Source organism: Cornus florida, unplaced genomic scaffold (genome assembly GCF_030987335.1).
Source record: "Cornus florida cultivar Cherokee Brave unplaced genomic scaffold, ASM3098733v1 CherokeeBrave_3.0.0_Hap2_Chr02, whole genome shotgun sequence".
Classification (NCBI taxonomy): domain Eukaryota; kingdom Viridiplantae; phylum Streptophyta; class Magnoliopsida; order Cornales; family Cornaceae; genus Cornus; species Cornus florida.
The window spans coordinates 29,091,023-29,111,450 of record NW_026775572.1 but is presented as its reverse complement, the minus strand read 5'-3'; the positions used below and the strand labels follow the sequence as shown (position 1 = coordinate 29,111,450).

Here is a 20,428-nt window from a genome sequence, read left to right as displayed (position 1 = left end):
CAACATGTTTCAAGAATGGTAAACAAAAATCAAAACACCTATTTGATGTTTTTACATGTTTCAGCACTGTAACAATGGTATTATAGCGACGAACAGTAAAAAAAAATTGAAAATGACATTTTTAAACTAACTATTACGGCGTATATTTTTAAAACTTGCAACACTTTTGAACAAACATGTTTTCGTATTTCTACTTTAAAAAATCTTGTAACAAACTAACGTTTTCAAACATGCTTTGTACTCTATTAATTTCATGAAATTTAAAGATTTAGATTGACTTTTTTGACATTACTATTTAAGACTATGTAAAATTTACCAGCCCAATATTGTAAATCGGCCTAATGCCATAATTAAATTGGCCCAATACCTAAAGAGTAGTGCTATTGCGAGCGCGCGCTCGCAATAGCACTCACGAGCACCCCGTTTTTAGCCATAGGATGTGTTTTCTTGAGATTCGGAAACACTAAAGACACTCCGTTTCTCTCTCTTCTCACGCTCGCAATAGCACTCACGAGCACCCCGTTTTTAGCCATAGGATGTGTTTTCTTGAGATTCGGAAACACTAAAGACACTCCGTTTCTCTCTCTTCTCACGCCGTTTTACCCAACTTTCTCAGCACAGTTCCTCTTCTCTCTCCTCTGTCAGCAAAACATATTCTCTCTCCTCCATATGTCTTTCAACAAACCCACTATTCTCTCTTCGTCTCTGCAGATGACTCCCTCTTTATTTCTCTTCCTTTCCTCTTTTCTTCTGGGTCTCTCTCAAAAAAGAAAAAGAAAAAAAAAACCTCTCTAAAACGGTAAAGTTAATTGGCTCCCGCTGTCTCAACTCTCTAAAAGACCTCTTGAACTCCTCTTCTGATGACCGGCGGCCCTCTGCTCTCTTCCTCCTTCAAGCTCTTTGCAATACTCACACTGCCCTGCCAGCACCAACTGGAGTAACCCAAATCTATATGCACCATCTCACCAAATTTCTCCCTTCATCATTGAAATTTATGTGATGGGAGAGAATAAATTAAAGGGGCTGTAAAATTCTACCTTGGATGTTGTGTTCACATGGGCATGGGTTTTTTTTTTTCATCTTCTTCTTGTAGTGCGTCTTCAACTTTGGAATGAGTTTGAATCTAGAATGGATGTTTTGAAGGAGAGACCAAAAAAGAAAAAAAAAAAAAAAAAATCAATTGGTGCGGTGGTTCGCCGGACAGATATGGTTATCTCTTTGGCCTCTTCTCTCTCTGACCCGGTTCCGGTGTTCTCTCTGGTTCTTCAAAGTCAGTATTGTTCGCTGTTTTCAAGCCACTTAACAGTGCTCTTTTCTCTCAAGCTACAGACCGCCATTCTGAAAATTAATTGGTTCCTTGTTTTTCTCTCTCAAGCTGCGGGTTCAAATCCTTGCTCGCCAGCGCAAAGTTCAACCACGCCATCATGGACTTCTCTGCAATTCCTCGCCGGTAAGCTTCTTGCGGTTCGGGGTTGCCTGGCATTCAAGTTTCACATTTTGCACTCCATTTCTCAGCTTGTGCCGACACCTCTGTCGTTCCCTGTTCCGTCCTTTTTCACAAGGATCTTCTCTTACTGATGAAAATTGGGTCTGATATGAACGGTGTGACTGGAGAATCTGGAGAGAGAAAAAGGACGAGGGAGAGAAAAAAATGTTTTTGGGTCTGCAAATAAAAGAAAGGGGAAGAATAGGAAATTTGGATGTATAGGGGTTTTCTTCCACTAGTTTGCCCTCACTACCTGGACCAGATGAAGGAGAAGATGAGCTAGCCGAGTATGGTGAGGAGAGGGCAAGGGGCTTGTACGACAGTTTTGCGGACGTAGAGAGAGAGAGAACGCGAGGAAAGAGAAGAAGACCCAGCCCATAAAATAAAAATAAAAAATTAACTTAAGTGACATAGGATAAAGTTGGGTTAAACGGCGTGAGAAGAGAGAGAAACTGAGTTTCTTTAGTGTTCCCGAATCTCAAGAAAACACATCCTATGGCTAAAAACGGGGTGCTCGTGAGTGCTATTGCGAGCGCGCTATCACGGGCCTAGAGATTTGGCGCAGCGGCACCAAGGCGTTGCTTCAGCTCGCGCAAGGGCCTAATCAGCCACCACGACCTGCCTTCCCAAGGATACATGCTGACTGGTTTCGGCCTGCCATGGCCTCGTCAGGGGAACGGCTCCAGCTCCTGACCAGTTTGTGCAGGGATGGCCAACTCCCTTCTTCATAGTCAAATCCACGACCATCGACAAGTTCCTCGCACTCAACCGAGTTGACCTGCCTGAACTCTGAAAAGGTTCTATCATGTGCTCCTGCACGCCCTTTCCCTGGAACTATTCTCAGTTTAACTCTGCTCTTTGCCAACCAGCATGTGTGTCCTCCATCCTCCAAGCGTCTTAGGAATCACTTCGTGACACTCTCCCCCACCCAAATCCTACGACGCCCTCGTCGCAGTGTGGCGCTTCACTATTGCGTCCACTCCCTTCCAAAGTCTGCCTCCATGCGGTATGCTCGCCTTCCCACTATCGCTTCCTTGTGCAGCTCCCTACACTGCACTCACTCAATGATAGGCCTCGGACCAAGGGGACGTCCACTCCTCAAGGACGTGACTCTTCTCCGTCATGCCGCCTCCGCGACATCCCGAGCAAGTAAGGGCCTCCCGCCGACTTGATGCTCGCCCTTCACCATGGTTTGCATCACCCAAGGACTAAGCACGAACTTTGGTGCGCGCAGCCCTCCGGCCCTCTAGTGCGCAACTTCAACAGACGCCTCTTCCTAGGGGATGGAGGCTCTCCCCCCAACTGCATTGATTCCTCCTCATCAACGCAACTTCAGTGCACCGTCTTCATTCTTTGACCCCTCCCGGACCGACAAAGGGGCACCCAACCGTGCTTTACCCCAAGTCCTGCTCTGATACCATTTGTCACGGGCCTAGAGATTTGGCGCAGCGACACGGCCAGTGCGGCACCAAGGCGTTGCTTCAGCTCGCTCAAGCGCCCTAGTCAGCCACCACAACCTGCCCTCCCAAGGATACATGCTAACTGGTTTCGGCCTGCTATGGCCTCGTCAGGGGAACTGCTCCAGCTCCCGACCAGTTTGTGCAGGGATGGCCAACTTCCTTCTTCATAGTCAAGTCCACGACCAGCGACAAGCTCCTCGCACTCAACCGAGTCGACCTGCCTGAACTCTGAAGAGGTTTCATCCTGTGCTCCTGCACGCCCTTTTCCCTGAAACCATTCCCAGTCTAACTCTACTCTTTGCCAACCAGCATGCGTGTCTTCCATCCTTCAAGCATCTTAGGAATCACTTCGTGACAGCGCGCTCGTAATAGCACTACTCATACTTAAATTAAATAGGCCCATTGTAACACCCCCACATTTTCCACGCATAAGTTGATCAGGCTTATACACGAAAAACGAGGGATATCAAAAACAATTGGCAATATACAAGCATGGAATACAAAATGATGGAAATAAAAGAATTTAGACAGGAAAGAAACATTAAATAATACAACATCCATCCATCCTTTATTTAATACAGTACTTCATTACAACTTGGAAATCCTACGTCAGGGATCCCTAAATATAACCCTGACGTAGGATTTCCAAGTTGTAATGAAGTACTGTATTAAATAAAGGATGGATGGATGTTGTATTATTTAATGTTTCTTTCCTGTCTAAATTCTTTTATTTCCATCATTTTGTATTCCATGCTTGTATATTGCCAATTGTTTTTGATATCCCTCGTTTTTCGTGTATAAGCCTGATCAACTTATGCGTGGAAAATGTGGGGGTGTTACAGTTGGTATCAGAGCATTCCAGGTTCGAGCGTCTTAGGGATCTGTGATTACTATACTTCCGCGTTGTGTATTCTGATAATTAGAGCCTAAGTATTAGGATTCTTTGTATTCTTTTAGTCGGTCCATTATAATGTACTGACGTTAGATTTTTCTGAATTTAAAAGAAGGATGTCTCGGCGTGGGACAAGGAATGCGAACCGTCATCGCAGTATTTCCCTAACTCAAAATGAGAATCAGGAATTTTCCCCTCAAGTTGCTGATATCATTGCACGAGCTGTAGCAGCAGGAGTAGCATCTGCTCTACGAAACCAGCAACCTCCTCCGATAGTACCTGTTCCTGAACCAGTGGCACAGCCAATGTCATAGGACAAAGTTCGTCACTCGTTCATTCGGGGAAATCCACCAACATTTGCAGGGTCCACAGATGTCCTGTTAGCATATCAGTGGAAACAGGAGAGCGAGCGTCATCTTCGGATGGTAATCTGTACCGAAGTGCAGAAACAGATGCTAGCTACGTTTATGCTGATAAGCAATGCATTACAGTGGTGGGAGTCTATTACTACTGTCGAAGACAGGACCAGATTGACTTATGCTGAATTTCAGACTCGCTTTGACGACAAGTATTTTCCTATGTCAGTAAGATCAGCGATGAAGACTGAATTTCTGGATCTGCAACAGGAGGATATGACTGTGGCTGAGTATGAACAGAAGTTCATTAATTTGTCTTTATTTGCACCAGAGGAGGTCAATACGGAAGAAAAGAAGCGAGACCGCTTTGTGAAGGGGTTGATATGGCCGATTAAAGTGGTGATCATAGATAGTCCTGCATATACTACTTATATCCAGGTGGTTAATGCCGCCTTACAGCATTGCCAGATGAGGAGTGATTACCGGAAGTCCAAGGGAGATAAGCGGGCTAACCGAGACTACCAGACAGTGGAGAAAGGAAGCAGCAGTGGTACCAAGTCCAATGATCGGGGCAGATTTCAAGGACATCAACCTTGGAAGAAAAACAAAGGAAACCCAGATGTGCAGAGGGATGGAGTCCCTAATCAGGGTAGACAAGGTGGGGTACCTCAGACCGGACAGGAACAGTGGTTGGGAAATCAACAGAGAAGGCAGGCAGGTCCTTTTACGGGACGTTGTTATCACTGTAGAGAGATTAGGCATCCGGCCAAGATGTGTCCCAAAGCTAAGCAGGGACAGTATGGGCAGCCGAGACCTAATCAGCCGTTACCTCTACCGGCCCCACCGATGCCACGTGGGCAAGTTCAGAATTTTCCGGCACTTCCAGCACCACCATTTCCTCCGGGACAACCTCCACAGCAGTTGCATCATGGCAGAGTTTATAACTTCATGCCACATAATGCGCAGGCTCCTCAGGCTATTGAGGGTATATTTTCTATACATGGTAGAACTGCTCGTATACTGTTTGACACTGGTGCATCACATTCTTTTGTGTCTAGATCTTTTATTATCTTATCTGGTATGACGACTCAGTTATGTGACCAACCTCTTAATATTTATACACCATTGGGAGTTGGCGTAACTTTACGAGAGTATAGCGGTGATATCCTTATAGATATGGGCCGGCTTCGATTTCTTGCAAATTTGTTAGTGTTAGATATGCATTCGTATGATGTTATACTTGGGATGGACTGGTTATCTCAGTACCATGCTCAGGTTAACTGTTACGAAAAGTCTATTGTATTTTCTATACCAGGACAGGAGATGTATCTTCTTGTTGTACCACAACCTGATAGAGGGCCTAGCACTTATTTATTCGTTCTTGAGGAGGACTCACAGGAAGCGACTGCGGTATCTCTTGACAGTATTCCGGTAGTACAGGAATTCCAGGATGTATTCCAGGAGATTCCAGGCTTGCCACCGAGTCGAGAGATAGACTTCGTCATTGATTTAGCTCCAGGCACTACGCCTATTGCTAAGGCGCCGTACAGAATGGCACCAGTGGAGATGCGAGAGTTGAAGGATCAAATTCAGCAGTTGCTCAGCCAGGGATTTATTCGTAGGAGTACTTCACCATGGGGAGCACCAGTACTGTTTGTAAAGAAGAAGGATGGATCTCTTCGTCTTTGTATTGATTACAGAGAACTGAACAAGGTCACTATTCGCAACAAGTACCCGTTGCCCAGAATTGATGACCTGTTTGATCAGTTGAAGGGAGCTACTTATTTCTCAAAGATCGATTTGAGGTCTGGTTATCATCAGCTACGAGTCAGAGAACAAGATGTTCCAAAGACAGCATTTCTCACGAGGTACGGATCTTATGAGTTTCGTGTTATGCCTTTCGGTTTAACGAACGCTCCAGCTGTCTTTATGGACTTGATGAATAGAGTATTCAGAGAATACTTAGATCAGTTTGTCATTGTTTTCATTGATGATATTCTGGTTTACTCTAAGTCGGAGAAGGACCATACTAGACATTTACGCACAGTATTGCAGACACTTCGAGAACATCAGTTGTTTGCGAAGTTTGAGAAGTGTGAATTTTGGCAGAAAGAGGTCAAATTTCTGGGACATGTAGTGTCAGAAGAAGGGTTAGCAGTAGATCCAGCCAAGGTTGCAGCCGTTATGGAGTGGGGACAGCCTACCTCACCGACAGAGATTCGCAGTTTTCTGGGATTGGCAGGGTATTATCGCAGGTTTATCCAAGGATTTTCCAAAATTGCAGGTCCACTTACTCATCTGACTAAGAAGAATGTACCATTTGTATGGGATGATTCTTGTCAGACTGCTTTTGCTGAATTGAAGAGTAAGTTAACTTCTGCACCTGTCTTAGCCACACCTCAGAGTGGAATCGAGTATTTAGTATTTACCGACGCTTCTCTGAAGGGTTTGGGTTGTGTGTTGATGCAAGAAGAGTGACCAGTTTCTTATGGGTCTAGGAAGCTTAAGCCTCATGAGCTTAATTACCCGACTCACGACCTAGAGCTCGCAGCAGTGGTTTTTACCTTGCGTATTTGGAGACATTATCTTTTGGGGGAGACTTTTCGATTGTTTAGCGATCATAAGAGTCTACAGTATTTGTTCACACAGAGGGAACTGAATATGAGACAGCGCAGATGGTTGGAATTCGTGAAAGACTATCACTTCTCTATTCAGTATCATCCAGGGAAAGCGAATGTTGTAGCAGACGCACTCAGCCGTCGACCCTATGTCATCCTTTCAGCTTTGTTTGCAACAGAGTGGGATGCTTTGAAGACTGTTGATGAGTTAGCAGACGCTTTTATGGCATGTGTGGTAGTAACTCCTTCTATCATTTATCAGGTCATTCAAGCGCAACTCTCAGATCAACAGTGTATTGATCGGGTTTCGGAGTTAGCCTCCGGAGATGTTCCTTTTTATTCTATAGGGACTGATGGAGGATTGAGGTACAAGGGACGTTTAATTGTGCCTTCAGCTGACAATTTGAGAAATGTTGTGATGAGAGAGACACACACTTCTCAGTTCTCTGTACATCCAGGGGGAGACAAGATGTATCAGGACATGAAACGCCAGTTTTGGTGGGCCGGCATGAAAAGAGATATAGCTATCTTTGTCTCTAAATGTAGCACCTGTCAGATGATTAAGATTGATCATCAGAGACCGCCAGGATCGTTACAGCCACTTCCCATACCAGAGTGGAAATGGGAGAGTATTTCCATGGACTTCATAGAGGGATTACCTACTTCACAGCATAATCACAACTCTATTTGGGTCATTGTTGATAGATTGACCAAGTTCGCTCATTTTCTGCCTGTTCGGTCAAACTTTACGTCAGAACAGTATGCTAAGCTGTATATTGCAGAAATGGTGAAACTTCATGGCGTACCATTGTCCATCGTATCAGATAGAGATCCGAAGTTTGTATCAGGATTTTGGAGGAGCTTTCAGCAGGCTTTGGGTACAGAACTCTATCTTAGCACTGCTTATCATCCTCAAACAGATGGACAGACTGAGCGAGTTAATCAGATTTTAGAAGACATGTTACGGGCATGTGTTCTTGATTTTAAGGGCAATTGGGAAGAATTTTTGCCGCTTTCAGAGTTTGCTTATAACAATAGTTATCAGAAAACTATTGGTATGGCACCATTTGAGGCTTTGTACGGTAGACCGTGTAGGTCTCCTGTCTGTTGGCTTGGAGTTGGTGAGACAGCTTTTTAGGTCCTGAATTTATTAAGGATACGTCAGAAAAGATCGCTATCATTAGGGATCGGATGCGTACAGCTCAAAGCAGACAGAAAAGTTATGCTGACCGTCGAACTCGTGCTTTGGAGTTTAAGGTTGGTGATCAGGTTTTGCTTAAGGTTTCTCCTATGAAGGGAGTAATGCGGTTTGGGTCAAAGGGTAAGTTATCGCCTCGTTTTGTGGGTCCTTTTATGATTACAGATTGGATTGGGGCAGTAGCTTATCGTCTGGCTCTACCAGATAATCTTCATAGGGTACATAATGTTTTTCATGTATCTATGCTGCGAAAATTTCTACGGGAAGAAGATCGATATCAACACATTGATGTGGGTGAGATTGAGTTGCAACCCGATGCAACCTATTTGGAACAACCTTACTGTATTCTCGATCGTAGGAATCAGATACTGCGCACGAAGACTATTCCATTAGTACGTGTACAGTGGAGTTATCATAGTGCTACAGAGTCTACTTGGGAACGGGAAGATATTATCCGTGCCAAGTATCCAGAGCTCTTTAATACAGGTATGTAGTGAATTTCGGGGACAAAATTCCGTTATTAGGGGGGGAGAATGTAATACCCCGTATTTTATTAAAGAGTTCAGTTTATTTAAATTCAATTATGTGTGGATTCCTTTACCTATTATTTTACATGCTACATTGTTATATTAAGTTCATTTAATTGTGCATGTGAATTAATTGTGTATGTTAAAGTAGTCAATTTATTCATTTAATTGTGCATGTAATATTGATTTTATGTTCTATATAGTATAATAATTAGTTTTGAATTTTTTATTGGTTATGTTTTAAATTAATTATTATTATTTAATTAAAGTATTTAATTTGTATATAATAATAATAATAATAATAATATAATAATAATAATAATTATAAAAGTTTATTAATAATAATGATAGTTATAATAATAATTATAGTATTAAACCAATGTCATGATGAAATTAGAGATTATGATAGGATTTCATCAATGTTTATGGGTGGACTTAAAGCCATATGGTTGGGAAGATGGTTAGTAGATGAAAAAAATTAGATATTTGTAATATTTATATTATATATTTTGTATATAAATTAATTACCTTACCTTAGAAGAAAAGAAAGGGAGCTAGAAGCAAAGTATAAATTCTAGTGAGCTATTTTATAAGAGTGAAAGGAAAAGAGAAAGAGAAAGAAGCTTGGACCGGTGTAGGCGATTTTACCCGACTACGCGCAGACCGGCGGATTTATTTTAAATCCAAAAAGGCAAGTTATTATCTATTTTTCCCCTTTGAATCCATAAATTAATTGTTTAAATTATTTAGATTATGATGGGGCATTGAGAGCATGCTTAAATTTTATTAAATGATTTTTTTTAGTTTATTAAATTAATGAATTTTTAATTATTTAGGATGGTATATAATTAGTTATTATCCTATGATGTTCAAAATAGCTAAAAATATTTCCTTAAGGCATTAGGGATTTTTTTTAGAATTTTTAAGAATTTTCCGGGCATTTTCTGCAATTTCCGGCGACCTTTCGGCGAGTTTTCCGGTCGCCGGCAATGGGGGAGACGACCGGAGTGATCCGGTGTGATGCGGCGCACCATAGGAGGGTATGCGCGCGCATCTGGGCCATTAACATGAGCGATTGATCCGGTGCACCGCGGTCCATGTTACCGCGGTACACCCGGATCTGTGGGCGTTGGATGGAGGGAAGATAGGGTGAGATGATCCGGTGTGATGCGAGTACGGAGTCCGGATGCAGCCAACCAACTAGGAAGTGACACGTCTGCAGGTAGCCATCAACGCGCGCGTGGGAGCGCGTGCGCGCGCGTGGCTGATGCCAGACGCGCGTGGAGGCGCGTGGGAGAGTGGGGAAGGTTGGGCTGCGCGTGGGGAGGCTCTGGGAGGCGCGTGAGGGCGCGTGTGGGGTCTCTACAGCTACTGGAAATTACCAGAATACCCCTAGGGCCTGTTTTGTAAATTCCAGAACCTTAAACTTGGATTTTTAGGTACTGTGTTGGTATTTACGGGTTTAACGGGCCACGAAATTATTATTTTAACACCCGTTACTTATTCTTATGACCGATTAATCTTTTTTAAGCATTTATTGGCTCGTTCACAGTACGGATACTAATGTGATTTATTTAACAACATTGTTAAATATAAATAGTGTTATTATCGTATTAAATGGTATCAAACATTACTGTTAAATTAAATAAGGCCATGGTTTTAGTCAGATAAATTATTCATGATATCTTATGGGATGTTTATACTGTTAATTGATATATAAACCATGATTATTATGCTGTGTGCATTTCAGGGAATAAATGGACTGTTTATTATGTCGCATTTATATTGTATGGATGTGTTGCCATATAGAACCATGTGAGCTGGCTAATAAGTTTAAACTCATTTATACCTTATGCATTCGTTGCTATAGACAGATGTGTGGCTGTCGGGGTATGTGGTTTAATATTATTGGCATGTGTTGCCTAATGGACATACTCAGTCTATTTAGTAATATTATTGGCATGTGTTGCCTAATTTGTATGCTCAGTATATTCATCAGTACTTTGAGAGGTGTTATCACTGTGTAGTTCGTTATAGTCTGTGATGTCAGTATCGTGCACCATGTATAATAGCTGATTTCCCGGGTAGGGAAAGGCGACACTTGACCACCTAGTGTGAGTCTAAGTGATCACCGTCTATTCTGGTTGAGGTCATGTTATACATGGGATAGTTCCCTTAGGATGTATACAGCTATAGTAATTTATTTGATTCTCTGATTTGGGTCATAGTAGAGAGGACTTGCTCGTGGGGTTGACCCACCATTGTTGTTATTTCAGGATACGGTCAGTATCCGTTTCAAGGCTGAGGTTAGCAGTGTGGGACCACCATCCGAACTCATCTACTCTTACGATCCAGTTCAGGGTAGAAGTTTTATGTAATACTTCAGTTTCAGTTTTTATTTACTTTTGACGTTGAACTCTCAGGGTTATATTTAGGGATCCCTGACGTAGGATTTCCAAGTTGTAATGAAGTACTGTATTAAATAAAGGATGGATGGATGTTGTATTATTTAATATTTCTTTCCTGTCTAAATTCTTTTATTTCCATCATTTTGTATTCCATGCTTGTATATTGCCAATTGTTTTTGATATCCCTCGTTTTTCGTGTATAAGCCTGATCAACTTATGCGTGAAAAATGTGGGGGTGTTACACCTATACAATCCCTTCATTGTGATTTCTTCTTTCTCTCAATCCCTTCATTGTGGTCCCTGGCCTGCACGTGCGCCAATAAGGATGAGAGAGTGCCGCCATATTGAGTTTTCTAAAGAGAGGAAGGGGGTCAATAATACGATATTGTGGCAAATGATAAGTCCTTCCTTCCCATTTGTTTGATTTTATGCCTAAACCCATTTGAATCAAGTCGCTCCCACTATAAATTAGGCCATTTTCTTGATACACTCTTTACACACAACCATTTCTCTCTCTACACAGGTACTCTCTCTCTATAAAACACACACCCTCTCTACACTCGATTTCACTACTATAAAAGTCCAGCCAAGTCTATTTTTATCAATCCTAACTCAATTTTTATCAATCTTAACTCAAATTTTATGTTTGTATTTGTTTTTGAATATTTTTCATGTGGTCAATTTGTGTTCGCCGAAGTTGATTTGCTGTCTGAAGTTTGCTATGTAAGTGAATTTAATCTATTTTTGGTATGAATTGGGCGTTTGTTCATCGATCATCAAAGGTGGATATTTGAATAATTTTGGAATGTTCATAGATAATCAAATGTGTATGACCGATCGATTCAGAATTGCATTTATTTATTTATTTGTGTTGGAACGTCTTAGGTTAAGGATTCAATTTTTTTTTTTTTAAGCTACAATGGCTTTCAATCAGTTAGGTTATTTAGTGTTACACTGTTTCGATTCACTTAAATAACAATTTATAACATTACTACTACCTAAGCGTGTCTTAATAGATCAGTAGTGAGTTGTTTCAGAGTAAAACTTATGAGACTAGAACGCTAATGAGTTACCTAATTTCCTTATCTTTCCTAATATCTTCTATTTATCTATCCCAAATTCCATTTTTACAGTGATTCCAACAAGTTTTCTGTACCACTGTCTTTCCAATTGGTTGTGAAATGCACTAACTTGTCAGTTTGGTAGTGTTCAATGCGTTGAGTATTTATAACTCACTTCCACTTCTGTATTTTCCTATTTTTTTTTTTATTATTATTACAAAAATCTATAAAAAAATCTAGTTGATTATTTTCTCATATCTAGATATCTACATAATTGCAACTCTTTTAGATATTTTGGAAAAGTGTATAAAATTTAACACTCCTCCTTGATACACTTAAAGATTCTAGATTAAATTCTCAACTGTACCTTTAATTTTCAACACACTTTATTTTGTGTAATTACACATTTTCAATTTTCTTAAATATTAAAATTTTTAATGTATTCTCTAAAATATTATTATTAATCTCTATTTGAAAGAATGTTTTAATAATTTTCTTGTTTTTAGAAAAATAGACTAATTATTTAATAAATAAATTCATAAATTGACAAAAAAAAAAAAAAGAAAAAAAGAAAAAAGAAAAATTGAAATTGCAAATCAAGTATTAAATCTAAAGAAATTTGAATAACTCAACAAAAAGAGTTAGTTTTGAAAAACCAAATCATTTTTGGATAATAGATTTTCAAGAAGTGTTCGGGTGGGTGGAGCACGTTGAGTGAGAAATTCTTGAGATAAATGGATATGAAAACCACATTTAAGACGAAAAGGCATTGTAAAAACAAATGAAAATGGCTTTTTGCAGCCAAGTTACAAAAGGGACAAACAATAACCAAGAATGTAAAGGAAGCAAGATCCCGACCATTTGTCCATCCAAAAAGGCGAAAGGATCAATTCGTATATAGGAAGACTAATGGTGTCACGAAAGCTCTCTTAGGATGAGTTCTCTCTGTATTGAAAATTTTGTTATATAATTTATTTGACTTTTCATAGATTTCAAAAAAAATGTTCCAATTCACTAGTTAAATAAGGATTAATCTAATCAATGAATTTATTTTATTAAACAACTCATTTGACTTTTTACATATCTCAAACTATCCTTCTTAATCTAGCAATTAAATAAGAATAAATGAAAAAATAAGAAAAAAGAATAATTTATACTCTTTCATAAGAGAGTTCTCGTGATATCATTACTCATTTAAGAGTATAAGATTGGAACCAGAAAATACTGCTAATTTCCCGCCTTCCATGTTTTTGAATCTCTTACCCCTCCGGAGGTCATGACTTTCATAGGGAATAATGAGAGAATTTTTGTTATAACAAACAAAGGCAAATCACCTAAACAATGAACAATGACCGAAAAAACATAAAATCATGCATCACACAAACATAGAGATATATGTAGTTCGGTTTATAAACTACATTCACAGTAAAGATCCAGTAAAGACCCGTGAAGAGAAAATTGAAAAATATAAAAGAAATTAGAATCCAAATCTTAGCGTGGCAAAATCTCAGTCACACATAATGAAATTGAAAGTGAGTGTGCGCAATAACAACAGCGCGTGCGAAGTGTAAGAGCGAGCAATACTCTTAGAATGAATTATATAACTTAGGTGAATCAAACTTCAAAGGAAGGGTTATTTGGTCATTTGATTAAACCCTCCAAAAACTGTGTGATGGTGATGAAGGATAAACATGTCACAAGCTTAAGTCTTGTATATGTTGGTTTGAGAAGTGCCAACAAATCCATCGTACGTACACAAAGAATATCCGGTTTTGAAAATGAACAATGCCATTATTTAAAATTGGAAAAGAAAATAAAATCTCATACAAACAATGCTACACACCTGTGGTGCATAATATCCGATGTCGCATGAAATGAATTGGGGTTTTCCACATTACACCAACTAATTATAATTCATTGAAAATGTGCCCTTAACATTATGTTATCACTCCCGAGAACTTATGATTATCATTTGTGATGTTATGATTCTAATTTGGTATTTTTATTTTTATTTGCTGGTTGTGGAGTATTTTCTTATAATTCAATATATAAGAGTATTTAGAATTTAAAATAAATGATAAAAAAAAGATTAAAAATCACAAAGAATGAAAATGAGGGACTATAGGCTTTTTTTTCTGTGTGGTGTGATTATTTTTCCTCATACAATTTAGTGTTGCGAGTCCCAGGCATCAAAGGTCATCGAAACATAGTCGATGGTGCAGCCTAGGATATCTAAAGTTATCAGATAGTCAGCCGACTCGGCCTTGAAATTCTCAAAATATTGAGAGCCCATCAACAAACTTTCATATGCCACTTCCTTTTTTTACCCATGTTCAAGGGCCTAGGGTTATACTATCAGAGATTAATGGCGCATTGATAGCATACTATAATATTTAAAAATTTATATATATATATATATATCAAATAAAAATCAGGAATCCATAGATACACAATAATCTAAACACCTGATTTAATAGAAATTTGATGACCGAATGATGCACAATAACTTGTGCATAAAAACCACCACCATAAGTACTAGTCACAAAATCAAACCACCATCATAAGTACATAGCAAAATCAAACCAACCACCGGTCCCAATCATTAACCTAGTGTACTTTCAAATACAAAACTAGGAAACAAGTAAATCAAATCAGCACCGTTCATCAACCCGTCGGCAGAAATTAAAAGTAGCTGCGTATAGGCCTTTCATATCTCCAACCTGCCAAAAAAAACAAAGAAGCGGACCCCATTGCTTTAACTAATTTGTCAAAACTTTAATTAGTTTATCGTCCACAAATTGATTTACCATACGTAAAGAAAAGTAGGTTTATCTTTGGGAGGGATGGCAAAATCTCCATACCCGTCACCCCATTCCATCCTGTTTATGACAGATTTGAAAGATGTGAAGATTCATTTATGTAAATGAGAAAAAAATGAAAATTATATTTAGAACAGCAAAGGTAGATGGGGTGGGGTAACCCCACCACACATGCATTTTTACAAAATTAAATATTATAAAATATTACTAAATTACATAATTATATATATAATATATTCACTTCTTCTAAGGGTGAAACCCTAAATCTATTCCCTCGTAACATAAAGAAAATATATCAAACATCTAATTATGTTTTAAATTGTTATATCAGTTCCTATTCAAATAATAATATTAATATAAAATGGTCAAAAACAACCCCAAAGAATGCTATGTTAAGTTATTTATTTATTTATTTAATATTTTATAACTGTTTAAAATATTTAAATATTAAAATTATACCTTATTTTACCAAACTTTTGGAATAGATAGTGGTAATTAACAGAAAGAATGTGGTTGATTAGTGTTTAATTACCTGGGAGTTGATGGGTGATCACTTGGTGATAGCATAAATAGCATAGATAATTCCAGGGATGTAGCCAAGGATGGTCAGCAACAGACAGATCCAGAACTCCAACTGCACCACAACATAATTAATTAACTAAAATCACACCCATATATGAATAATATGTAGATAAATATTTGTTTATTATTTAATAATAAAATTAATACATACACCAATAAAATACACACATATGTGGACGACTCAGTATATTGAGTAAGGGGAGGGAAAAATTAATTTCTATTTATAATTTTAGAGGGACCAATGGTAAATTTTCAAAAGTATATAACTTAAAATAAAAAAATAAAAAAAATTCAACTCATAAAAACCTTTTGAACGGGACAATTGAGATTCAAAACAAATATGTGTTTAGAAACTTATACTAGATTTTTTGAAAAAAATCTATATATGTATATACAAACATGTGCCTACACACACACATATATATGTTTGTGTATAGAGTGAAGAGAGGTGGTGATTATTAGTACCCCGCAACCAAACCTAAGGAAAACACCAAGGGGAGGCAAGAGGATGGCCAAAATGATGTCGATACATGTGGCTGTTCCCATTTTTCCTTTCAACCAAACACTACTTTCAGAGAGAGAAAATAAATAAATAGAGAGAGAGAGAGATAGGATTTAGAAAGAGATGGAAGGGAGGTTAATTTATAGAGAGAAGAATGAGAGAGAAAATTAAAGAAACCAAGGGGGTACGTAAATGTTACGCATTAGTTCATGAATGAATAAACAGATCACCATACTCGTGACTTTACGTGGCCGCGTAAGCAATCTTTTTTATTCGATTCCAAATTAAAATCTTTGGACAGCTCATAACTTCCATGGTACCACGTGGCACGTGCTAAGCTCCCTACTACCCATGGGACGCCACAAGTGGACCCCACTTTCCTACCGACATATCTAAAACTCCATCCTTATCAACCGACACTAGGATTAGATATTAGACGATGGACGACTACTCCGTAATGCTTACGCTGAGTCAGCTCTTTTTTGTTTTTGGAAGTCGACACATAAAAAGTCATTTGAGTAAAGAAGTTTGGATAAAGTTTTTTTATTTTATTTTATTTTATTTTATTTTAATTTTATTTTATTTAAAGTAATGGCATGTTTTTAAGTTGTTATTATATTTTTCAAACTTATAATATTTTTTTATCAAACATATTTTTATATTTTTATTTTTTAAAAAATTCACAATAATTATACATTACCAAATATATTTTCGATTACTATTCAAAATTTAAGTCGGAGCATTTCCAATTTAAAATAGTTTTTATGTAAAATATACATTAACATTTATGAGTTGTAAATTTTTTTTTCTCCAACAGTCTGTTAAAATATATTTTCACGTTACTAATATGTAAAATTATTGTGTATTTTACATAACATTTTTACACAGCCATATATGGGATATAGTGTATTTTACACGACGTTTTTAGCCATATATGGGATATATTATTACAAAAAAAAAGATATAAAATAACCGCTGAGACTAAAAATAAATAATCTAAATTTTTTATGTAAATCTATTATAACAATTTATACAAAAATATATATATGTACACAATGATTGTAGATGCTGTCACACAATCCTTCTAGAAATGTATCGCTCTCTAATTGATGCTTTAAGAACAAATCCTTCCATAATTTGCGAATTTAATTTTCTCAATTCACGAATTCAATTTATGAATTTTTTTATTCACAACAATTATTCTTGAAGGCAGTTTACTAAAATATACCTAAAACTGAATAAAAAGTTTAAAAAACTGTTTAAAATGTCCAAAACTAAAAATAAATTTAGAATAGAAAAAATAACAAATCCTTATCATTTTGTCGTTCGCTTTATGTTGATCACTTTTATCTTGTTATTTCAATTTAAAAATATTACGTGTGTGTACAGTGTATAAAGACGTATATATTTTCAAGCAAATGATACAAATACTTTTTATTCCCATTTTGGGCAGAACAGAGGCTACTCCCCACACCGGATATATCGTATAAACCCAATATCCCTTCTTTTTCCACATATTTTTACAACCTAATTGATTTGATGTATTCATTATTAGTTAAAACGTTTATTATTTTATAATTTTTTAAATTATTCATTTGATGCAAAAAGATTTTTTTTAAACAATGCATCATTAAGAATTTAAAATAAGGACTTTTTTTTTTTTTTTTTTTTTAAGGACTTGGATCATCTAAGTTAAATATTCTCTAAATTATCTTAAGTTGAATTCCCTACATATTGACGCGTGACGTTTAAAATCTATCAAATGCTAATATTAAACTAATTTAAAGAAAATTGAAAAATTGCACCGTTTTGAATTAAGAAAAATTCACCATATATACTCTAAATTATCTTAAGTTGAATTCCCTACATCTCTAAATTATCTTAAGTTGAATTCCCTACATACTGACGCGTGACGTTTAAAATCTATCAAATGCTAATATTAAACTAATTTAAAGAAAATTGAAAAATTGCACCGTTTTGAATTAAGAAAAATTCACCATATATACTCTAACAACGTTTAACATCGTTATATCTACCTCATCTTTCCAAAAAAAAAAAAATCATCCCTCTCTCTCCTCTTGCTCATTTCTACTATTGGGGAAATATTTTGCACAATTTTCTTTGTCATAGAATTAAAATAGACAATAATGTGATTGCAAGACATGCAAATTTTACTGTAATAGTAATGATTGGAAAATAATATATATATATATATATATATATATATATATATATGCAAAGATATTGATGGAGTTAGGAAAATACTATCAAAAACCCTATATATAGAAAAGATGAGAGAGAATGTGAGGTTAAAAGAGAAACAAGACAATCGAGATTTGTTTAAGATGAGAGAGATAACCACGTTAAACGTCGTTAGAATATAATGAATTTTTCTTAATTTAAAACGGTGCAATTTTTAAACTTTCTTTAAATTAGTTGACATTATTTAACACTAATGGTAAATAGATTTTAAATGTCAATCTGTGGGGAATTCAATTTAAGATAACTTAGAAAATATTTAACTTAAAGGATCAAAGTTCTTAAAGTAAATATATATTCCCTTTGTCACACACACATACACACACAAAATAAATAAATAAATAAATGTATACCTTTCTATTTTTTACTGTCCAAAATAAATGTCTATTTTGAAAAGTCAAAGTATTATTATTATTATTCTTTTAACATTACCAATTTAACATTCTTGCATTGGTATAAAAGTAAATAATTACATCCATATAGACTCGCAATGAATATTTTGGTAATTTATTCACTACCACTATAATAAATAAAAATATTACTAAAACTCATTTTCGTAAAAAGTTAAATTCTCAAAAAGAGAGTTTAATTTGAGACAAAGGGAGCAAATTATTTTTAATATTATATATCTTCTAAGATAGAAGATACAAAACTTACTTATAGCTAAAACACATTTTTTAGTGCTTATGAAATTATATGCTTCGGTCTTTTACTAAATGTACAAACATTAAGAAGATGTTACACACATAAAAGAATACAAGTGCACAATCGCTTTGGAGGCGCAACCACTTTAACTAAAATTTAAATTTTGTTGTTTTCACGCTTCGTACCTGCTCTATATGACTTAACTCAAAACACCATATAATAAAACACTTATTTTATTTCGGTTAAAATAAAAATGCAAAAATGAAACGCAAGACAAACCCTAAGCAAAAGTAATTATCAAACGGGGCCTCAGTAAATTACAATCTGTTACGCATATGATAATGTTTGAGTCTGAATCAGAATTGACTGTACTTTGCTTCAAACATAATGAATCATTTCGCTCCTCGAGATTTTTTTCCAGATGATTTGTCTATTATGCAAATCAAGGTTTTCTCATTAAAAATTCTGATGTCATCTCTCAAATTTTGTTTACTTGCACTTTATTTTTGCTTTGTGGCTTTGATTTTAGTTTTATTTCGATAAAATTAAAATAAATAAAAATGAGTTGATAACACGGACTTCTCTCATGGCTTGAGAAATTATATGAACCTTCTCTAAAAGTGAAACTACTAAGACCTCCTTTAAAAGTGAAACTAACCAGAACAGATCTCCCTTCCTAGTGACTGGTAATCAAATTACTAAAATGCCCTCAAATTATGACCTTAAATATTTTTATTTATTTTTGGATTTCCAATGTCTTATTTACTCACTCCTCTCTCTCTCTCTCTCTCTAACTTCTCTCAGCAAACCCATTTTTATATTTACATATCATTTTTTCTTTTTCGTATTTCAAAACAAAAACCCATTTTTGGGGAGGTGTGTCAGATTGTTGGCAAAGTGAAATTCCAGTGCATGGTGGAGTTTTGAGGATGAGAAGATTGAAGAAAGGATGGTTTTTAAAAAATTCCATAAACGAACTTACATAAATAGTCATATTCATTGAGTGATTGTACCAATCACATTAACAATGGTTATCCATTGACTAATTGGTACGAGAATAAATTCTGGTATAATATGACTGTTTGTTTGGTAGGGAGAGAAAGATTTGATGGGATGAATATATAGAAGAGAGTCGGCCATGACAAAACAAGAGCACAAGAGAGTATGTATTAGGTTTTTGCCTGTTGGGAGAGTGAAATATCAGCAAGTAGGTGTGTGTGTGTGGGGCCGTGTGGGTGTGTTTGGTCAACATGGTGGCTCAATGTATATGATGACTTATATACCCAAGGTGATTAAATTAAAATTCATATAAGTATACTTTAACCAGGGATAATATATGAATTTTAATTTATTTACTATATGACAAATTTTATTTTTTGATTTAAGGTGACGATTAACAAGGGAGGTCTGTGTGTGTTAATTTTATTTTTAAAGGGGGTTCACCTTAAATCAAAAAATGAAATTTGTCATATAGTAAATAAATTAAAATTCATATAGTATCCCTGGTTAAAGAATACTTATATGAATTTTAATTTAATCACCTTGGGTATATAAGTCATCATATACATTGAGCCACCATGTTGACTAAACACACCCACACGGCCCCACACACCTA

The 20,428-nt window shown here is 36.5% G+C and overlaps 1 protein-coding gene across 1 annotated transcript; it reads right to left on the bottom strand.

The window, feature by feature from the left end:
• Window positions 1-14,452: 14,452 nt before the first annotated feature.
• LOC132294500 (hydrophobic protein RCI2A) lies at window positions 14,453-16,036 on the bottom strand. The gene is made up of 3 exons (XM_059792384.1): window positions 15,873-16,036; window positions 15,358-15,459; window positions 14,453-14,726 (listed from the first exon to the last, which is right to left on the bottom strand). The coding sequence occupies exons 1-2, from the start codon at window positions 15,951-15,953 to the stop codon at window positions 15,376-15,378; spliced, it is 165 nt and encodes a 54-aa protein (XP_059648367.1). The 5' UTR covers window positions 15,954-16,036; the 3' UTR covers window positions 14,453-14,726; window positions 15,358-15,375.
• Window positions 16,037-20,428: the final 4,392 nt, after the last annotated feature.

What these genes read in the sequence shown, in the direction of transcription:
- LOC132294500 (XM_059792384.1), bottom strand. Translation starts at nt 15,953, where the DNA reads ATGGGAACAGCCACATGTATCGACATCATTTTGGCCATCCTCTTGCCT. An exon ending in TCCTTAGGTTTGGTTGCGGG is followed by an intron (nt 15,460 to 15,872) that starts GTACTAATAATC and finishes GTTGTGGTGCAG; the next exon opens with TTGGAGTTCTGGATCTGTCT.